The sequence below is a fragment of the Chinchilla lanigera genome, unplaced genomic scaffold (assembly GCF_000276665.1).
Source record: "Chinchilla lanigera isolate Chin_1 unplaced genomic scaffold, ChiLan1.0 scaffold00057, whole genome shotgun sequence".
In the NCBI taxonomy this organism is placed as follows: domain Eukaryota; kingdom Metazoa; phylum Chordata; class Mammalia; order Rodentia; family Chinchillidae; genus Chinchilla; species Chinchilla lanigera.
The window spans coordinates 2,198,340-2,200,964 of NW_004955458.1; the positions used below are offsets into that span (position 1 = coordinate 2,198,340).

General features: G+C 36.3%; 1 protein-coding gene across 1 annotated transcript; it reads right to left on the minus strand.

Moving 5' to 3' along the window:
• Positions 1-847: 847 nt before the first annotated feature.
• LOC102014423 (olfactory receptor 12-like) lies at positions 848-1,795 on the minus strand. Its single transcript, XM_005397492.1, has one exon. The coding sequence runs from the start codon at positions 1,793-1,795 to the stop codon at positions 848-850; it is 948 nt and encodes a 315-aa protein (XP_005397549.1).
• Between the last annotated feature and the right edge of the window lie 830 nt (positions 1,796-2,625).

The following is a 2,625-nucleotide window of genomic DNA, read 5'->3' on the forward strand; positions in this document are numbered from 1 at the left end:
CACCAACAATGAAGGAAGCAGGATTATGCTCCTTCATTGTTGATGGGTCATGACCCATCCTATGCCAACATCTCCATTTAAGAATAGTCGTGCGATTATATTTCTAGACTATTCCATAGGCACACTTGAATATGTATGAGGATATATCTGGATGATACAGTTATGCAACCATACTGAGACTGAGTTCAACTTGATCAAGTAAATTACTTAGGATCCTGGTACTGCAATTTCCTCACTTAAAAAGGAGTGATAAAACAGTGTATGATATAGGCTGTTTATGTTTATACATATAATATTACATGTAATATTTTACATTAAGAGGAAAATGGGGAAATAATACCAACCAGAATTACACTGCTACAATGTCTTATGGGAGTGCCTTTTTAACTGGTGTTGTACCTCTGTGGAGGACGGTTCCCAGAACGTAAATCTGAATCTGGGAAACAAAGCTTTAACTCAGAAGCGTCATATGTAGCCACTACATTCCATTTTGCCATCAACACAGTGCATTTAACCTTGTAAACAAGATAAAACTACCTTGTAAAAATATATGCAGATACATCACTTTAATGATTATATAGTAAAATCTAATGTTTACCTCTTAAAGCAAAATTAAAATGAAAATATAATTACCACATCACAAATTGAGAACACATATCCTGTCATATATTCCAGGTAAATAAAATAATAATATGTGTGCTGTATTATTAGAAATATTACTTTAAAAAGTAAAAAGGTATGTGTTGTTACACAGAAAACTGTCTTTGTCACAATAATTTTAGGAGAATAAAAATGACTAGAACGCTTAGAAAACAAACTTTTCCACTCTATAATGATTTTATAAATGTCACCTGGAGGACCATTTCCCACATAATATATTTTTCACAGCATTTTTCACATCTCTGTTTCTCAGACTGTATATTAGAGGATTCAACATTGGTATTATAAGTGTGTAGAACACAGAGACAATCTTGCTTTGCTCTGGTGAGGAGATGGCCCCGGGCTGAGCATACATGAAGAATACAGTCCCGTAGAATAAACTCACTACTGCCATATGAGAACCACACGTGGAGAAGGTCCTACTCCTGCCCTGGGCTGAGGGAATCTTCAGGACAGTGGAGAGGATGTATGTGTAGGAAACCAGAATGGTGGCTGTGGTGGTGATTATGATAAGGGCAGAGAGAATAAACAGCACTCTCTCATTTACAGTGGTGTCAACACAGGAGATCTTGATCAGAGCTGGGACGTCACAGAAGAAGTGGTCCAGTTTATTTTCTTGACAGAAGTGTAAACTGAAAGTGAAGCTGGTCTGCACTATAGCATTGATAGATCCACAAATGTAAGAACCAGCTACCAGCTGAATGCAAACTTTCTGGGACATGTGCACGGGATAAAGGAGAGGGTAGCAAATGGCTGAGAATCTATCGAAGGCCACCACAGCCAGAAGAAAGCCTTCAGTTGTGACAAACAAGGCGAAGAAGAAAAACTGTGCTGCACAGCCATTGTATGAAATCTTCTTTTCGGTGGTCAAGAAACAGGCTAAAGTTTTGGGTGCAATGACTGTGGAGTAGCAGAGATCTAAATAGGACAAGTTTCTAAGGAAGAAATACATGGGTGTTTGAAGTCTAGAGTCCATCTTAATGACGATTATCATGCTGACATTTCCCATTACAATGGACATGTAAATCACCAAGAATAGTAAGAATAAGAGGATCTCTAACTTTGGGGGGATTTTAAATCCAACCAGAACGAACTCAGCCAACTCTGAGTAATTCCTATTCAGCTCTCTCTTCATACCTGAAGATGGATGGAACCGGAGGATGGTAAAAATGAAAGAAATAAGTGATTAGAGTACTTGTTTTAGTAGAAAGAACTGGTGAGCAAGCATGGTGGAAAATGTATCATATTATTCTCAGTACTTTTATAAATGCCAGTGAATATAAATAATGGATTTCTATTTTTGAAACATCTTCCTACTGTCTTTTTTTTTTTTTTTTTTGGTTTTTGGTTTTTCTCCGGTACCGGGAATCAAACTCACGACCTTGCACTTGCCAGGCAGGCGCTGTGCCGCTGAGCTAAATCTCCAGCCCCAAAACATCTTCCTACTGAAGAGCTCAATCTTAGTGGTAAACCTTTATAAACACTAATCTGCAGGTAGTGAGGACTGACTCTGTAAGTGCGCTTCGGGGAGATGGAGAGCTTAGGAAAAGATTTGGAAATGAGAGCTTTGGTTCTTGCATTTTTTTGCTTGACTTTATCATCAGATTGCTTCCATTTCAAATTTTCACTCTTATGGGAAGATACTTCTCTCAGACTTTGTAGTCTACCTAAAAAGATATAATCTGCTAAATATAATAGATTTCAGATTTTTAGAATGAAAACTTGAGTTGAATCAATAGTCTCATTTTTAATGGATTTTTAATTTTTGAAACTAAAATAACATATAAAATTATATCTTTCTTCCATTGTTAGAAAGAAGCCTTCAGATTCTGAAAAAAAGCTATTTTTTTTGCACCTTAACCTCATATCATCATTTCTTCTGTTATTTTTGTCTTTATAAGGACATAATTCTGCTGGTACAATTAAGTTCCTAAAAATAGTACTTATTTTACTTATATTACCTAA

Bases quoted from the DNA above. Each gene is read 5' to 3' on its own strand.
- LOC102014423 (XM_005397492.1), bottom strand. From the start codon at position 1,795: ATGAAGAGAGAGCTGAATAGGAATTACTCAGAGTTGGCTGAGTTCGTT.